General features: G+C 33.7%; 2 protein-coding genes across 2 annotated transcripts in view; one reads left to right on the plus strand and one right to left on the minus strand.

The window, feature by feature from the left end:
* Window positions 1–1,943: 1,943 nt before the first annotated feature.
* On the minus strand, window positions 1,944–4,096 carry LOC111989496 (benzyl alcohol O-benzoyltransferase). The gene is given in 3 exon segments (XM_024021285.2): window positions 1,944–2,912; window positions 3,583–3,638; window positions 3,641–4,096. Coding segments are annotated over 3 exon segments (1,359 nt in total). The 5' UTR covers window positions 4,038–4,096; the 3' UTR covers window positions 1,944–2,006.
* A 9,382-nt stretch (window positions 4,097–13,478) lies between these two features.
* LOC111989463 (benzyl alcohol O-benzoyltransferase-like) overlaps window positions 13,479–16,090 on the plus strand; it is a 6,599-nt gene continuing 3,987 nt past the window's right edge. The window contains exons 1-2 of the mRNA XM_065764189.1: window positions 13,479–14,101; window positions 15,774–15,787. Of these exons, the coding sequence (XP_065620261.1) occupies window positions 13,672–14,101; window positions 15,774–15,787 (444 nt within the window). The 5' untranslated portion in view covers window positions 13,479–13,671. The remainder of the gene's footprint in view (window positions 14,102–15,773; window positions 15,788–16,090) is intronic.

Raw genomic sequence — 16,090 nt, forward strand, 5'->3', positions numbered from 1 at the left:
GTGATGTGTGGCATGAATCTCCGAAGGGCAGAGACAGCAAAAAAAAAAAAAAAGGTTTGAGAAAGTTTTTTTAAAACTAAAAGAATAATTTTCAGATTTTGTATTTATTAAAAAATTAATATTTTCGTTAACTTGCCTTTTAAATTTCTGAGAAAAATTGTATTGTTTTCATTTTGGTACGACAAAATTTATATTTATAATTTATGATTGTTCCTATATTACATTTATGATTGTTCCTATAATAAATAAAAATATGATTACAAAATACATCACTCTTTATTAAATTAGTTTAAATTGTAAAAAACAAAATTAATAAAACCACAATAAAATAATTATCACGCGCAATGCGCGGGTTCGCAGCTAGTTAATTTAATTACTCAAGTTGATTTATTAGGTTCAGTTGCATGCAAATCATGGAGGCACCAAAAAATCACAAAAAATACTAAATGCAGCAAAAAATAAATTTGAAACAGTGATTTTTTGACAAATAAGGAAAACCACGCAAGGCAAAAACCCCGCCGAGTAATTTTTAGGTTACCACTTTCAAGAATTCACTAATCAACAATATAATTAAGTGGTTACAAGTATAAGAAATCTTACCAACTATCCTGACATATCTCGAAAAACCAACTTACAGTTGAAACTTTGCTCCAATACCCAATTGGACTTGATCTTGTAGTAGCATTTCGTCAACAATGAAGATCTAAAAGCACTTGGTTACAAAACCCTATGGCGTACAAACGCAATAGCTTCTCCCAGAGAAAATAAACCTCTTGGTCTTTATATCCATGTGTAATGATTTTTTAAAATAAACCTTATATATATCTAGGGTTGTGAGAAAAGAAACCTTAAACAAATCCAAAAGCTTGGGCCGAAATTCAGATATCGAAAACTAACATGGTCTAACACAACTGTCTCATAACTAACAAAATTACATAAGTCTAACCCTACAATGAACACTTGAAAAACACCAAAACCTCACTACATCCCTCAAAGCACTCTTCCCCTATCTAGTATATCCTATGCTAGCTCTCCCCCTAACACAATGACTACTCTATTAAAGCACCCTCGTTGTTCTTGTCACAAGCCCTCTTAATTTCAACACTTTTTGACCATAGAGATCATTAAATGAAGGCAGAAATTTTTCTTTTTTTGCCCTCACTAAATTCTGTCAGTAATTAAGCACAGGTTTAATGGCAAGAGTAAAATTTTCTAGCTTTGATATTGCACAGTACTCCCCAAATTTTATGGTATCCCTTGTGATCTGATGGTGCAGAATATCCTTATCACATGACAATCATTCCAGTAACTACTCACGAAGCAGTCTAAACTAGATGAAAAGTTCAAAACATTTTTTTTTCTTATGATCCTAACTCCCAAGCGTGTCAGTCATCGCATTTAGCTTCTTAAACTCAGCTCACAACACGCATATTGCTTATCTTCACTAAGTCATCGCACTGGCTATCTCATACTCTAGCTCATTACAACAGTCATTGGTAAACGGCTTTCGCTATCAGGTGTCTTTGCACACAAGTTATGGAGACTTTAAAAAGTCTAAACTTTATTAATAAAAAATAAAAACTAATAAATATTTAAATATTAGGATAAATTCCATTAACCTACCTTTAAATTTGGACTAAAGTCAAACAAATCCAAAACATTTCAAAATTGATCAATTTGAACTCTTAATCCAATTTGCTCACTAAGAGAGGAGAAAAATAACTAACGAACTTAATTAATGTATAGGGCGTAAGTTGGGTTTAGGGACCAAATTATTCATTTTTTAAATGTCTTAGGCCTAGTTGACATTAATTCAATTCTCATGATAAGTTAATGGAATCTACCCATTTTAGGACAAAAGTTACTCGATTCCTTAAAAAAAATAAAAAAAACAAAAAATAAAAAAAAAAACTAATGGATATAAAATTCAAACTTAAGGCACAAGCACAAAATAAGATATTTACTCTCAGTAAATTTGGTTCAAAAGCTTGAGCAGAATGGAATTCTTATAAGTGACTAGTTGGTCCTTCAGCAAGCAATATATCCAACTGGTTTTCAAATCTTTCCATGGCTTGGACTGGCAAGGAAATTGGCACCACTATCCCAATCTCTCCTTTGCTATTCTTACTAGGAATATAGAAGCCAGACACTCCAGGTATGGCCCCCACCTCACCCTTGGCAGGCCCACCATAAAACGGTTTACCCCACCCAAAGTCCACCTCTCCAAATCCAGCACGTGTCACATTTGACACAACAAACGATCCCACCCCATAGAAGTGGGGCCGACCCTTAATAATCATAAGATCAGCCACCGACCGTAAGTACTCCTCTGTTATGTTCTTCTTTGCCTTCTTCAGCAATTCCACAGCATAACCCAATGGATTCTTACAAAGTTTCCCTGCTGTTGTGAGTGCCACAGAGAACGCAAAAACGTTACCGTAATAACCGTTGGGTAAAGGAGGGTTGAATTTGTCACGTGCATTAACAATGCACAACACACGAACCTCTTCTTGGGGGTTTGTTAGGAGAGCTATGGTACGACAACGCCAGAGGCATGCGATGAGCAACTCGAAGGTGGAGCATTGTTTCAAGTGAAGTGGCATGAATCTTCGGAGGGTGGAGACCTCTGTGGAGCCGAAGAAAATGGTACGATGGGCCATGTCATTGTTGAGTGGGATTGGGATAGCAACGGTGGAGGCCATGTCATCGTACTCACGATGCGTGCATGTCACTTGAGTTGGATCTCTTGCTTGAAGGAGATGTCTCTGCCACACGGGTAAGATGGAGGGGGCACATGCACCACGTGCCATCTCTCCCATGGCCATCATGAATTGCACCAATCCAGCGGCGTCACTCATGGTGTGGTTTAGGCGAACGGCAAAGATGAACCCACCACACTTGAGACGTGTCACCTGCCCATCTCCACCAAGCAAAATGATTGTTGGTTTATTTAATAATAAAGAGTGATGAGAGAGAGAGAGAGAGAGAGATATATATATATATATATATATATATATATTTTGAGTAATGCTATATCACAATATTTTCATAATAATTTCACAAAAAACTTAAATGAAAATTGTTATTGGTTCTAATTTGACCCACCATTAATGTCATTTTTTTATTTAACAATAATAACTTATCTAAGATTTTCTGTAAAATTATTATAAAAATATTGTAAAAGTAGCATTACTTTTTATATCTAAAATTTGTTATAAAATTATTGTAAAAGTAGCATTACTTATAAATTTACTATGTAACATTTAGATATGTCACCAATTACATTAAAATAACGTTGACCTTCATATTTTCCATCTACAAAAGAACAAGGTACGTACCAATAATTTTCTATCCATGATTCATATTTAAGCATAAGTGAAGTTTCTCATTATAAAAGTTTTCAAAAGTTTATCATGACCTAGAAAATGCAAAGTTAACAGGTTGCAGTATTTATTTTCTTACTTTAATCATCCAATGATACATCAATTTAGATGTAAACACAAACACACACACACACACACACACATATATATATATTAATGAGTTTTATATTAGTGAGTTTTAGAGGCACAGAATATGAACCTGAATAAGCAATAATGGGCAATTTAGGATGCCCCCAGAGCCGGGAACATCAAAAGGAGCTCCTCTAAGCATGGGAATGGAGGATGAAGTACGTCACCTAACTGTTCGAGCATAATATCGGCATTGGCCTCAATAAACATAACACCCTCACCGGTACATTCTACTACAAGCTTTCGGCCAGGTCCTTCCCTAAGCCTACCAGCAAATGGATAGTAAAACACCAGTGTTTGTGCAAGTGCTTCTCTGATGACTTTCACTGGGTCTCTGATCTCTTGCAATATTGAGGGATCATATTTATAGAAATGTATGGTTGGGATTTGAAATCGAAGACCCTCTTGGTCATCAATATCGGAAAGTTGTTTGAATTCATAGGGTGTGGGCTTTGCAGGAGCAACCAATTCTGGTTTGCACCTATGTACTTTGAACACTAGAGAGGTGGGTGGTGACAGTGCCATGCCAAGAAAATGGTTTGAATATGAGACTAAGAAACTTGGGCAAGCTTACAGGTTGTAGTGTGTGTTATGACTTATGATGGACAGGAATTTATAGCCAGAGATGACGAAATCTAGAACAGAAATATGTCCTTCAAAATAGGGAAAATATTATTATCACACACAATATAAGTATTACACACCAAATACGGACGCTCATAAAAACAAGAAAAACAATGTGCAACAACTCACGTAATACAAGTATCATTTCAATAGTATAAAAAAAATACAGTCAGTTGGCCTACTACACAAGATAATATTAAAAAAAAAAAAAGTATAATCATTTGGCGAAAAAAATGAATAGGAGTTTTCAAATGGTTGTACTTCATGTGATGGGTAGCGGCCTATTGGGTAATTTTTGTCCTTTCCAACAACTGCAATCACAAGTCATAACATAGTAAATAACGTTTGCCATAATTTTTTTTTTTTTTTTTCTGAATAACGTTTGCCGTAATTATTCAGCGAAGGCATAAATTCGCTATTTTTTCTTTATTATTCACAACTTTTTACATTACAGTTTTGAAAAAATTTCTGTAATTTGTTGAGATATTATCTCTTTTTTGCCCTTAACGTTTGAAGTTCAAGAGTAAAAAATCTTGGCTTTTGTAAAGTCAAAGTTCATGTGATATGCACACCAATTAAGAAGCCCCCTACACTTTGTCCACAAAACAATTAAAAACGAAGTAATAAAAAAAATAGAGGAGAGATAGGAATAACCAAGGTTCACGCCGGCTGAGAAAACGAATAAAGAAACAGCAAAGAAGTTGACAAAAATATATTTAACTTTGGGGTTAAAGTGATATTTAAAGTGAGACATTTAATATATTTAACTTTAATTAAATAATCCTTTTTACTTAACTCTATTCTTTTAATTTGTTAGGTGTAACAAAAATTGTATTTTTTTTAAATTTTTTGTTCATATGTTAGTAATATTCTAAAATTTTTATTCATTATTTAGACTAATATAGAGAAAATTATTTACACTTGGTTAATATTTTATAAAGCTTATTATTTTTTTTGTTAAGGACTAGTGTGTGTGTGTGTGTATATATATATATTAAGCTACTAAAAAAAAAAAAAAACTAAAAAAAACTAAAAAACAAGAAATGAGTGGACAATAGTCCACCTACACTTTGCTAATTTTTTTTTTTCTCTGGTTTTTTTTTTTGGTCTTCGATAAACAATTAAGTAATGCTACATCCACAATATTTAAACAACAATTCTACAACAAATCTTAAGTAGTAATCTGTTGTTGATTCTAATTTTGGACTTGTCATTGATATCACTTTTTTACCTATCAATAATAAATTTCCACTTAGAAATATTTTTTGTGAAAATGTTGTAAACATAACATTATTGTAAACATTTTCTTTTGAGTAATGCTTGGGACACAGCAATTTCAAAACAAACCTAAATTAGCAAAGCAAAAAAATTAAAATTAGAGATTATGGAGAGCCCATGTGTAAGCTGGCATGTTAATTTAGGAATGTTGTGAAGTTAATATAACATTTTATTGTGTCCATTGCATTACTATATATATATATATATATTTATATCTATTGAATAATATCTAAGCCTAATTAATAATCATACAAGTATAGAAATATCTTCATTGGTTAAAATTTGGAGAACTTATTCTACTTGGGGGCTCTAAGCGACCGCTTAATTGGCCTAATGGTAGGGCTGGCCCTAAAAAGGAAACCAAAAACCAGCAACGATCTAGTGATCGTTGAAGAGTTGGGCTATTAGTATGGATGGGTTGGGTTTTTTTACTCTATTTTCTAACTAAAATAACCAATATCCTCTGGTACGTTCGGTATAGACCGATACAACCTGGTATCTGGAGTGATACACTGACAAATACTGGTTGTATCAGAGGTATGGTACAGTATTGTATCAACTTCCTTTATCTCATTTTTTTACTTCATTAATCACAATTCTTATGAATCCTTTTTTATTTTCATTTTAAACTTTGGTTATTTTATAAGGAATTAAAAAAAAAAATTACCAAGTTGTGATTAGTGTAGTACAAAATGTAACATTATGAGTGATACAGAGGATTTGAATTTGATTTTTGGTGTGAGGGTAAAATGAGAATTTCAAATGGAAAGTGAGGGTAAAAGTATAAATGTATCAATTAGTCTTAACAAGTTTAGTGATATTAAGTTACTGGGTAGGTGAATGTAGATTATTAAATAATAATAATAATAATAAGGAAGGTTTGTGTACAGTTCAATAGAAGATCTAGGCCTTCTTTTTATTTTATTTTGTTCTAATCCAAATTAAATTACTAAAGTCAAGTTCAAAAGAAAAGTAGAAGAGAAATTGGAATCTTTCCCAATGACATTAACAAATGGCCTCGATTAAGGCTATCCAAAGCAAACCGAGCCCTAACTAACTTTTCCAACTCGATGCCACCCAAATGGAACCAACTCAATCCAAGTAGAAAGGCAATCTGTGGCGGATCTCTAGCATCAACAACTGATGTTAGTGGGTTGAGTGGTGGGTTAGAGGTTTGAAATCTGATGAAAACCGAACTGACCGACAAATCTCACCGGTAATTGCCACTCTCTCTCTGAGAGAGAGAGAGAGAGAGAGAGAGAGAGAGAGAGAGAGACAATATCTTGACCAGATCAATCGAGATTTGAGCTTGATCTGTTGTGATTTTGTTGAGATCTGACAAGATTTGGGCTGGATCTATCAAGATTCGACGTAATCCATCAAAATCTGGAATAGATTCAACAAGATCTCGTTCATCGTTGCCTCCCTTAGTTTCAACCAAAACTAACTCGATCCAAAGGAAGAACCACTAGATCTGACCCAATGGTGCTCACAGTCAGCGATGGGTCCTCCGTTCTATCACTTGCTAAAATTGGGTCTAGTCTGAGTAAAGTCCAAACTCAACCCAAACCAACCTATGGACATCCCTAGCCACGATTGCAAAGAAAGGGAAGAGTGACCATGTCACTAGAAACAATTGGTAAAGTGTGGAAAAGTGTACGTAATATCTTAGGCAATCTACAATTCGTAAGTATATATATGTTTTCATATTTAAATAAACAATGGAGAATAAAAATGAAGTTAGTCTTGTCTTTACTAGTAACCACTCCCTTGCATAAATCAATTTTAAGCATTAACAAATTGAAAAGAAGGGCTTTCTTTTAGTTGACCCAGCCATATATATAAATATATATATATATATATTGTGGGAGGTTCGAGGACCGAGAAACCTAATCTGAGGATAAATTTGCCTAACCCAAGCAAAGAAAAGCAGGCAGACTCCAAGGGCTATGCCTACCCGAGGATAATTAAAGAGCCAAAGGGCAACTAGCACCCCTGGAAAACCCAAGGATAAGGGAATGGATTGCAAAGGAAATGTACAAGATGTGCAGGGGTGGAGGAAGGAAGTTTCCTAAAGAATACACATCCCACCTCCGCATTCAATACTTTACACCAACCTAACTAACTACATTAATAAGGAGATGACCCCTGAAAAGTAACTTCACAGCTCACAGCTCTTTTTACTACATCCAAAAGGATCTTGATGGGATAAGAATCCAAAGAGTTCCCCTGAAACATACAAATGGAGGGCTAAGATGCAAGGAAAGGGACAATATAAAGAAAGGAAACCCCCAGAAAGATGGGATGAACATTTTACAAGAAAAAAGAAACAAGTGTGAGAACAAAGAATTACCCTGTAAAGAAATATCAACCTTACTTATCAATACAAGATCTATCCTCGGACCCCGAGGAAGAGTTTACACTGAATTGTTGTTTTATTCATTCCTATTTGTTACTTAGGTTCCATTAGTTTTAGACCTGTGATTATCTCAGCATTACACCTGACTTAAAAGCCCACTCTCTTAAAAATTCATTGTTTAAAGCTTGGTTTGAAGATCTAGGCGTCACTATTCTAAGTGGGTCTGGACTTTTCTTTTTGAGTCCTTACATATGTGTGTGTGTGTGTGCGCGCGCGCGCATGTTACATCACTTATTATTCTTTAATTAGCTGTGAATTTTGACATATTCATTATTAGATTAAATTATCTTCATATATTCTGCATTGCAAAATTCCAAGGTAATCAAAGACCAATTGTAATATCATCAATCAATTGCATTAAATATGAGTTTATGGATCAATTGGTAAAGAGCATCTGATTTTCATGAAAATCGGCATACATGTTAAGAACATATAGAACATGTAATCTAACAGTAAGATTTTCCAATTGAAAAATTATTGAGTGGTGTAGCTTTGATTACAGTTACACCAGGTGTCACTTGTAAGAGATGGTTAACTACAGTCACTGAAATAATCACGAAAAATATCTTACAAGTGAGGTTAGTCTCGCCTTTGCCTGTAACCCAAGGAAAAAAAAAAAGCATACATAAAAGAAAAGGAACCCATTCCTAACACAACCCATACCAAACCAAATACTTAAATCAAATACAAAAACCTAAATCAAAACCAATCTAACAACAATACCTAGAACACACCTAAACAAATCAAATTTTGAAAGTTAAGGGAAAAAGGTATTTTGTACCAAAACAAAACAACTACCGATGATGGTGGTCATTGTTGCATCAACAATGTTTGTGACCTCCAACATTAGGGTTGGGTTGCCTTTCTCTCTCTCTCTTGACCATTAAGGGGCTATTTGGTTGTGTTGTTTAAACAACACAATACATATTTCCACAACACATTTTCACCCACACTTATTTCCACAACACTTAAATAATGTTACTAGAACAACATTACCAAACGGACCCTTAAGTCTTACTATCCCTTTAATTTTGTTTCTTTTACTAAACTTATATTTCATGTATTCTATTTTAGTAAAAATATCATTTTGGTCCTTACATTTTGGAGTTACAATCAAGTTGGTCCCTACGTTTTGGAAGTAGTTAATTTGGTCTCTGTAATTTTTAAATTAATCAATTTGGTCCTTACTACGGTGTGCACTTTTGGCACACAAATGTAATCATTTATATTATAAAATAGTAATAACAAATTTTAATTGCTATTTAAAAAATCCAATGTCAGCATTTATACTAAAAATTAAATAAGAATTTAGAAACCAAAAAAGAAAAAAAAAATATGAAATATGAATTTTTAAAACATCACCATCTTTTTCTTTTTCTTTTCTTTTCTAGGGAAACAAACACATCAACAATGTTTGTGGAGAAAATCTATAACAATATATAAGCAAGCAAGCAAACACATCTCCCGTAGCCATTTGCTAGTTCATTTAAAAAGCTCAACAAATAATTAACAAACAAAATTCAAATAAAGAACCTAAAATGGCGAAGAGAATTTCAAACAAAGAAAATCAAAATGTCAAAATGAATCCATCAACAACAAACTAAAAAAAAAAAAAAAAAAAAAAGAGAAAAAGAAGAAGAAAAACATCAACCCCATTGGAGAAAACATTGTTAAGGGCCGATTTTTTGTCATTAATCAGGTCCATGCTCTAATTTTAAGGCATGGGCTCTTCAAGGCCATAATAGAGTTATGGGTGAGCTGGGTTTGTTTCCACCACGGAAGATAAATCCGTTTCTCAAAACCAACCTGTGCGCAAACACAAATCCAAAAATCCAAGAGGGAAAAATACTTATATGTACACGAATGAACTAAAAAAATTAGAGAGAAAAAAGAATAGTTTAATGGATTTTATTATTTATTTGTGAAACCCAAAATATTGGTTCCTAGAACCACAAGACCTTCGAATCCCAAGTTCCACAAACTTCAATAGACCCATTAGGATCCACAAGACTTGTGAGACTTGGAAGCCTAGATCAATGTGGTTTTCAAAAATACAAGTTCTATAAGTATAGATATTCCTTTCTACAATACTTCTTTTTCTTAGAGAGTCTAGGGAAAAAGTCCACAAAGCCTATAAATCTCAAACTTCATAGACTTAAGTAGGTCCTTGAGAATCTACAAGACTTGTGAGATTTGGGACCTTGGATCAATGTGGAGCTCCCATGTATTTCTTCAAGTTGAAATTTCTATTCATACAATATTTCTTCCTAAGGTCCTTGACCTAGGCAGGTGTTTCTTGCTTCTTCTTCTTCTTCTTTTTTGTGTAGATCTTAGATGCTCAGTGTTTTTCCTCCTACCTTTCTCTTCTGCTTTTATAGTGGGTATGGTTTAGTTTCTCGAAACGGTGTAGTCTTTAGTCCACTGGATCAACCATGGCTTCCTGCCATGGATCTGAAAGAGCTTTGTGGGCCTTTTTTCATCTTTCCACTCATGTTTTGTTTTTCTGGGAACCCACATCCGAAAGTATTTTAATTATTTTCTCTTCATAGAAAGTTGTAGATCAATGCCATTTGAGTTCAATGAGGAAAGGGCCCATTCTTCAAGGTTGAGAAAGAGACAATCGAAGGTTCCTTGGGCTGATAGCAACTTCTCTTGTTGGCTCTTTTTCTTGAAAGTAGTATAAATGTTTTTTAATTTTTTGAGATGGGTGAACTCCGAAAGCCTCCCAAGCATCTTTCTCCTTTTGCTTTCCCCCTCTGGCCGAGGTCCCTCAAATCTTTTCCTATAGATTCGTCAATTTCAATTCCAAAGTTTCAATACCTTTTAAAGCACAATGCGTCTCCTTCATTCTTCTCTTACCAAGCAAGAAACACCAGCCTAGGTCAAGGACCTTGGGAAGAAATATTGTATGAATAGAAAATTCAACTTGTAGAAATACTTGGGAGCTTTACACTGATTTAAGGTCCTAGATCTCACAAGTCTTGTATAGTCTCAATGATCTACTTAAGTCTGCGAAGTTTGGGATTTATAGGCTTTGTGGACCTTTTCCTTAGACTCTCTAAGAAAAAGAAGCATTGTAGAAAGGAAAATCTATACTTAAAGCAACCACATCAGCCCATCTATAATATTCTAAAATAGAAAAATGTACCAATTTTACACATTTTGAGCAAAAAAACACTTACATCAGTGGGTGTAAAAATGTGTAAATATACACCACGGCTGTGTAAATAAACAGTAACTGTGCATATATACACGATTACTATTCATGTGCAAACGATTTTTTTATTCTTTTTTTCTCTCTCCTCTATTAAACTACTTCTCTTCCCCAACATTTACAACAACCTAACGAGCCAAAATAAGAAGGAAGAAGAAAATAACTACCCAACCACCAAACCCAGCGCCAACACTAAACACTGCAACCTAGCACAAAGAATTAACCCAAAATCAATGAAAAAACAATTAGAAAATCTAACTCAAAATCAAGACAAACTCACTGGAAAAGCCAACTCAAAATCAATCAAAACTCACCAGCAAACCCAACCCAAAAACAATCCAAACCCATCGGAAAACCCAGCCCAAACCATACTCAATGGAAAACTCATGTGAAATGCCCAACGAAGCCGGATCTGCTACCACTGCTGCCGCCCAATGGTCTTTCATTGCTGCCGCCAGATCTTCCATTACTATCGTCGATTAGGGGTGGGAGGCGAAGGGTTATCGGTTGGGGGTGGGAGGCGAAGGGTCGATGGTGGAGGAAGAGAGGGAGGGGTGAAGGAAAGAGGGAGGGCGAAAGCGAGAGGGAGGCCGAATCAGCGAAGGGCTGAGGCGACGAGCTAGATCGGTGAAGAGCTGGATCAGCAGCAATGATGGGCTGGGTGAGGCGGCTGTGAGAAAGAGAGTGAGGGAAAGAAAGGAACAGGTAAGAGAGCTGATGTGGGTGTTTATGAGAGAGAATAGGTAGTAATAAATAATAATAAATAATATTATTTAATTAGAATAGATTTGTAAAATAGATAAACTGATGTGGATGTTTTAGAAATGTGGTAGTGTAAAATAGATGGAAATTTTTAGACAAATTGACGTGTTACTCTTATTGAACTTGTATTTTTGAAAACCACATTAATCTAGGCTTCCAACTCTCACAACTCTTGTGGATCCTAAAGGATTTATTGAAGTCTGTGGAACTTGGGATTCGAAGGTCTTGTGGTTCTAAGAACTAATATTTTGGGTTTCACAAATAAATAATAAAATCCATTAAACTATTCTTTTTTCTCTCTAATTTTTTTTAGTTCCTTCATATACATATATCTATTTTTCCCTCTTGAATTTTTGGATTTGTGTTTGCGCACAAGTTGGTTCTGAGAAATGGATTTATCTTCCACCGTAGAACCAAACCTAGCTCACCTATAACTCTATTATGGCCTTGAAGAGCTCACACCTTAAAATTAGAGCATGGGCCTGATTAATGATAAAAAAAAATCTGCGTTTAACAAACATTAACCAAAATTTGCACCAATTCTAAGAACAAGAAGTGGTTGGTCTGCTTGTCTTTGTGTCGAATCCGATGTGGCTGAGGCAGAGTTTACACTGTTGAGACTGATCTGCTATTGCTGATGCCAATCTGCACCAATTCGTGGAGGCTGGTGGAGATTTTGGACTGAGAAGGCCCAATAGACGCTGGTGTAATATCAGTCCCAACAGTAGCATTAGCCATAGAAGTTGTTGTAGAAGTTGTAGCAAAATAAATAGATGCGACAACACAAATGGCTCTTTGGGAATCTTCGTGGGGTTATGACTAGGTGTGAGTGTTAGTGTCATAGTGTGAGAGGCTGATAGGTGATTTGATGATGTGTTTGGCTCCCTAGAAAATAAGAGAAAAATAAAATGAAAGAAAGGCTGGAGTTTGGGCATTTGGGTTGATTTGTGAGGGTATTATGGTGGCTGGGTTCACAGTGGGGTTGATTTTGACTTGGACTGATGGCTGTGACGAATGATTGTTGGGTTTGATTTTTGTGTTTTTAGATTGTGTTTGGTTGTTAAGAAAGATTAAGAAAAGCTGGGGAAATTTTTGTTAATTCAAAGTTTCAAATTTTTTATTTTAGTTTCCTGGCATGTATAATTTTTTTTTTTTTTTAAACTTATAGATGTGGCTTTTTAAATAGCAATTAAATGTTTTTTTTTATAATTATTTTATTAGCTACTTTTTTTTTTTCCAGAATTATTTTATTAGCCATTTTTATGCCAACTATGCACAGCTTTTGTCACTAAAATGTTTTTAAATACCTCTTTAATTGTTCAATAAACAGTAATTGTCACTAAAATGTTTTTAAATACCTCTTTAATTGTTCAATAAACAGTAAAAAATAAAGGTTTAAAATTTTTTAAGGTCAGACTGAAATTGAACCATGATTACATCTTAATTAATTTAATAATTAATTAAAATATAAATAAATATATTAAATTAGTAAGAATTGAAAAACTGTCTAAAATAGTTCCAAATATTTGATTATTCCCTCAATGCAAGGGAGAGATCCGTGAAGCTCATTAGAGAAGCACCGTCACAATACTTGTATTCTACTACCCTTTTGCAGGTAGACTTAGGGAAGGGCCTGGTGCAAGCTATGGTAGAATGTACAGGTGAAGNATACTGACACAGAGTCCAATCCAATTGCTATAGCTGGCTCACATGGGGGTTTGGAAGAATTCCAAACACAACTCTTGCTGGCCTTTAGTATTAAAATAATGAAAAAATGAGACAAAACTACCAAATTTCCCTATGCTCCAATTACAATAATCAAACTTTCCTCACTTGAAAGTTGTTGTAAGCTCCGAGCATCTATGGCAATCATGGCTCCGTCATTCAGTTCTCTGGTGTTCACAGTGAGAAGGTGTGAACCAGAACTAGTAGCTCCAGCCAAGCCCACTCCTCATGAATTTAAACAACTTTCAGACTTGGATAATCGAGACAGCCTTCGATTTCAAATCCCAATTATACAATTCTACAAATATAATCCCTCAATGCAAGGGAGAGATCCAGTGAAGCTCATTAGAGAAGCACCGTCACAAATACTTGTATTCTACTACCCTTTTGCAGGTAGACTTAGGGAAGGGCCTGGTGCAAAGCTCATGGTAGAATGTACAGGTGAAGGTGTCATGTTCATTGAGGCTGATGCTGATGTTTCACTAGACCAGTTTGGACATGCAATTCATCCTCCATTTCTATGTATGGATGAGCTCCTTTATGATGTTCCCATTATAGATCATCTAGGTAACATATGCTTAATTTGTTCGTAATTTCTACAGATTAGTGGTTTACTGGTTTTTCTCTTAAATCAATTGAAATGATTTGAGGTATTAGTATGCCTAATCTCACTCATTTCAATGTTTTTGATAAAATAATAAAATACCCTTAAAGGTGTTTGATAAATAGTTCTATAATTATTTATTTATTATTGATATTATTATCGTTATGTGTTTATAATTATTTATATATTAATATGTTTAATTGTTAAACATGTATGAGAGTCTTTAAAATTATAAACTCATACCTCACCTAATATGCCGAAAAAATATTAAAGCAAAGCGGCACAAATTATTGGTTAAACAAGTATTAAGGTTCAATAGTTGCAAAAGCGACAAAACATCTTAGGCACAAAAACAAAGAAAAAAATTAAAAATGATAAGTTGACAAAAAGTTTTGAGAGATTTAAAATAACGATTTTAAAAATCAAAACTTATTTTAATCCTGTTAATGTGTGTTTTTAGAGAACACATTAAACATTTAGTTTGAAAAAAAAATGAAAAATTGAAAAATTTGTCAAAATAGTGAATTATTTTTTTCTTTTTTCATTAAAAGTTTTCAAAAATAATTTACTAATATATGCCCTAAGGGGACAGGTCATTAAATCCTTTTTACATATACTTATTTTAAGGATCTGTTTATTTTGCTGAAATTGAAATTTTTTTTGTGAAAGTACAATAGATAAAGGTAAAAGTTAGCTAAAATAGTACAGTAAGATCTATAAATAGTACTAAAAAGTACAATAAAATTTACAAATAATAAAAAAAATAAGTTAAATAGTAAAATAAATTGACAAAATTTATACACTAAATTCAAAACATGGTTTTACAAGTTTCCCGCAGCTAATAGAAGCGCATCTAGAATAAGGACAAATGACATTGGCGTGCGCTATGGAATTGGCAATTTTTTATTTTTTATATCATTAAGATATGTGTATTATGCTCATCTTACACATGGGAGTAGGTTCTATCTATAGGATGGGTGGATGACTTTGAGGTTTTTTTTTTTTTTTTTTTTTAGTTTTTAATTAGTCTGACTGATTCGATTGTTAATTTCCAATCGAACTGTCCATCCACCCATTACATACATTTGGTATATTCCAGTATTAATTAGCATTTGGAACGGTACCAACTGGCATGATACAATATCAACAACATCGTGTGATTCATGCTAATAACTTGGAGACATTTGTTACATGCATGATGCAACCCATATATAAAATAATTCTCTCCCCTCACCATAAAAAATATCCTACTTGAATTTTTTTAAATATATAAAAACTTTTTTTTGTGTTGTCCAAAGACTTCTCTTTCATTTAAATAGAGTCCCCTATATCATAAAACAAAAACTAGAGGCTTGGTGCTATTGTTTACTACTATTATAGCATTTTTTTATAATAGTGACTTGTCGAATGTTGAAAGAGTTATTACAATTTTTATAATGTCATATTATTAATTAAGAGTTAGGTAATTTTATAGCTGCAAACTATTTTATAACATTTTTACAAAATGTTGATGTGACAAATTTTTTATTGGCTTTCATTTAGACCCACCATTAATATCACTTTTTCATTTATCAATAACCACTCACCACATCAGCAATTTGTAAAAAAAATTTGTAAAAAAATTTGTATCTCTAGCATTACTCTTAAAAGTTATAATATCATTGGCATATGCATTCTACCTTGTTATTTAACTAGGTTAGTCATATATGTGAAATTATAATGACAAGTTTAAGACATCCAAAGTATTATTATTAGCTAAATTGGCACCTACTCATACACAAAATACTTAAGATCTTAAAGAAAATGGTTCGAATTGCAGGGTTAGCAACGATTATAACTATCTCAAAAAAATATTATCATTTGCTACAAGAAATGTTCAAAAACACACATGCTTTCGTAATTGGTTTTAATTGTGTTAATCTGAACTCGAGTTTCTTAGACTCGAGTTCCAC

Source organism: Quercus suber, unplaced genomic scaffold (genome assembly GCF_002906115.3).
Source record: "Quercus suber isolate HL8 unplaced genomic scaffold, Cork oak 2.0 scaffold_544, whole genome shotgun sequence".
NCBI lineage: Eukaryota > Viridiplantae > Streptophyta > Magnoliopsida > Fagales > Fagaceae > Quercus > Quercus suber.